The sequence below is a fragment of the Mesitornis unicolor genome, unplaced genomic scaffold (assembly GCF_000695765.1).
Source record: "Mesitornis unicolor isolate BGI_N332 unplaced genomic scaffold, ASM69576v1 scaffold19277, whole genome shotgun sequence".
NCBI classification, from domain to species: Eukaryota; Metazoa; Chordata; class Aves; order Mesitornithiformes; family Mesitornithidae; genus Mesitornis; species Mesitornis unicolor.
Genome location: NW_010197267.1, coordinates 1 through 3017, shown reverse-complemented (window position 1 = coordinate 3017; position 3017 = coordinate 1). Strand labels below are relative to the sequence as shown.

At 52.7% G+C, this 3017-nt stretch overlaps 1 protein-coding gene across 1 annotated transcript; it reads right to left on the bottom strand.

Annotated features, from left to right (window-relative positions):
* Positions 1-320: 320 nt before the first annotated feature.
* On the bottom strand, positions 321-2663 carry LOC104544015 (natterin-4-like; the record flags this gene model as incomplete). The annotated part of the gene is made up of 2 exons (XM_010188752.1): positions 321-1333; positions 2549-2663. Coding segments are annotated over 2 exons (1128 nt in total), but the record flags the coding sequence as incomplete, so codon positions are not given.
* Positions 2664-3017: the final 354 nt, after the last annotated feature.

Here is a 3017-nt window from a genome sequence, read left to right as displayed (position 1 = left end):
CAGGTGCCAAAAATTGTGGTTTTCTGTAATACACATTGTTGCTGTGTCTTTCTGGGGAGAGATGGCGGTTATTTGGGAGAAAAAAGAAAGTGCAGATTAAAAAAGAACCCCATTTTTCTGTATTCCACGTCGTTGCTGTGTCATTTCAGAGAGGGATGAAGGTTACACCATGGAAGCAGAAAATATGAGGTAAAAGAAACGCCTTTTTCTGCATTATAGACTGCTGCCATCACATTTTGGGGTAAAACGGTAGGTTTTTTTGTGGGGGAAATAAAAAACAGATTGCGAGAAGCAGATACACCCATCCGTGTCACCACCACCTACGCCCGGCATGGTGGGACATCGGTGATGGGCCAACACTCCTTGACGCCAGCCTTGACGCCCACCACCGCGCGGCTGCGGGCCCACCCCATCACCGTCACGTGGTGCGGTTGACCGTCACCGAAATCGCGGGTCAACTGCGCAGTGAAGGGGACGCGGACGTCCAACCGACGTCCTTCCAAGGCCACCGCGCACGCCGTCCGGGGCTGCACCTCCTCCTCCACCGTGTGGGTATGGACAATGTACTCGCTGGTGCTGGCTCCTCCCACCCAGGAGATGTTGGTGACGTTGGTGGCCTCCCAGTGGGTCCCAGTGAAGACCAAGAGGGCAGCTCGTAACACCCCGCGGATGGTGGTGAAGACTCGCTTGTCCATCGCCCAGTCGTGCTCCATCTCAGTGACCTCCTCCAAGGTGACGGCTTTACGCACCCCTCGGCAGCCCTCGTTCCTCACCACGGTCCTCATCAGGGTGATGTCTTCCCCATCTTCCACCAGCCCGCTCATGTTGTAGTGGACATCGGAGATGGTGACATCCGCCGGGCCCTTCTTGACCACCAAGACTTGGTACCACTTGAACCAAACCTCCTCCCCATCCACAATCATGAAGGCAGCCCTCTGCACTTTGGAGATCTTGCCCAAGCCATAGCGGTTCCTCCCGATGAAGACATCAACCGACGGGCAGCCCTCCACGGCGTTTTTGGGCACGTTACCGAAGGAGTCATCGACCCAACCCAGCGCCTCAAAGCCTCCCACATTGACCAACACCTTGAAGATCTCGGCTTCTTGTTCCATTTCCCCATAGGGGAAGAAGCAGAAGGGACCTCGGTCGGGGATGTAGGCCCCAGTGTCACAGCCAAGCACCTGTGTTGAGCAGACATACTCCAGCTTCTTGGTGTAGTTGTTCCAGTTGGAGACAGCGTCGGCGGGCAACTGGCCTTCAAAGTCCACCCACTTCAGGTATGAAGGTGGCTCCTCCTCCTCTCGCTTCCTCCGGGACAAGCTCCAGCTGGTGGCTGCAGGGAGAAAATGGGGGATTTTGGTGAAATGAGATGTCTCCATCCTTCTCGAAGCTGCTGGAGCAATGTCCTGCAGAGACCCACCACACTGGGGAAGTTGCTGAGGCGCAGCACCTCACGCTTGCCCCAGCACAGACGGCCAAAAAAAGTGATGAGTCAGACATCTCGACCAACCCTTCGTTATTTTTGGGAGGGGAAAAATAGGGGAAATCCTTGCTAAAACTCATAAAAGCAGAGACCTTCATGCACTGCAGGCTAGAGGGATGGATGAGACCATGTATAGGTTCATCCTCAAGGACTGCAGCTCAAGGAGAGACCATGTTGGAGCAGGTTGAACCTGAAGAACCAGCCCATGGAGAGCCCATGCTGGGTCAGGTTCACCCTGAAGGACCACAGCCCATGGGAAGGACCCACATTGGAGCAGTTCTTGAAGTTCACATCCCATAATTACGACCTGACCACCACCCCCTATGGTGCTGCGGGCGGGCAGAAGAGTCAGGAGGCTGGGAAGAAGCTGGAGAAGACATTTCTCATTCTGTCTATTCCTCACCACCCTACTCTAGTTTTAATTACCACTAAATTTAATTAATCTCCTCCAAATCAAGCCCAGTTTGTCCACAACGTGATCTCCCCGAGCTTTTTTTGGTCCTCTTTTCTTCAAGGACGGGGAGGGAGCAGTTGGGTGGGTGCCTACCAACCAACCAACGTCAACCAACCAAGACCAACAAATCAAGCAACCTCAACCAACCAAGGCCAACCAAACAAGGCCAACCAGCATCAACCAACCAACGCCAACCAACGTCAACCAACCCACCAAGACCAACCAACCAACCAACGCCAACCAACAAATCAACCAAGCCCAACCAGAGTCAACCAACCAACACCAACCAAGGCCAACCAGCATCAACCAACCCAGGCCAACCAATGTCAACCAAACAAGGCCAACCAACGCCAACCAACCCACCCACCAACGTCAACCAACCCCCCCACCAACGTCAACCAACCCACCCACCAACGTCAACCAACCCACCCACCAACGCCAACCAACCAACCCACCAACATCAACCAACCCACCGCCAACAGGCCAACCAACGTCAACCAACGAATCAGCCAAGCCCAACCAAAGTCAACCAACCAACGTCAACCAACCAACCAACGCCAACCAAACAACATCAACCAACCAAGGCCAACCAACCAGAGAAGACGACTCACCCATGGGTCGCAGAGGTCTTCTCCTCCCCACCGATCCCACCAGGGGCATTTGGGCACCTCCACCAATCCCGTTGCTTCCTTGGCCGAGGAAGAGGAGGGCGGCAGCGAGGAAGAGCTGTGGGTGAGACCACGGGAGATGTCACCTTGATGCCCCAGGGTCACAGCCGTGTCTTGACGTCCCCTTTGGCTGCCCAGCTTTTGGGGTGAAATTCCACGTATCTGGGTCAACACCGCGTTAATTTTTAACCAGCCTCAGGGGAGGAAGGCTGGGAAAGGGGAGAGGGTGGGAAACGCGACACAGAGCTCGCTTAAAATCACTCTATTTTTTAAAAATTTATTAAATGTCTTTTTATTATTTGTATTTCTATTATTACGCCTATTTCCTTTATTATGTATACGTCTTTTACTATTTATATTTCTTTCAGTATTTATATTTTTTAATTATTTACGTTTCTGTTTTTATTTATAT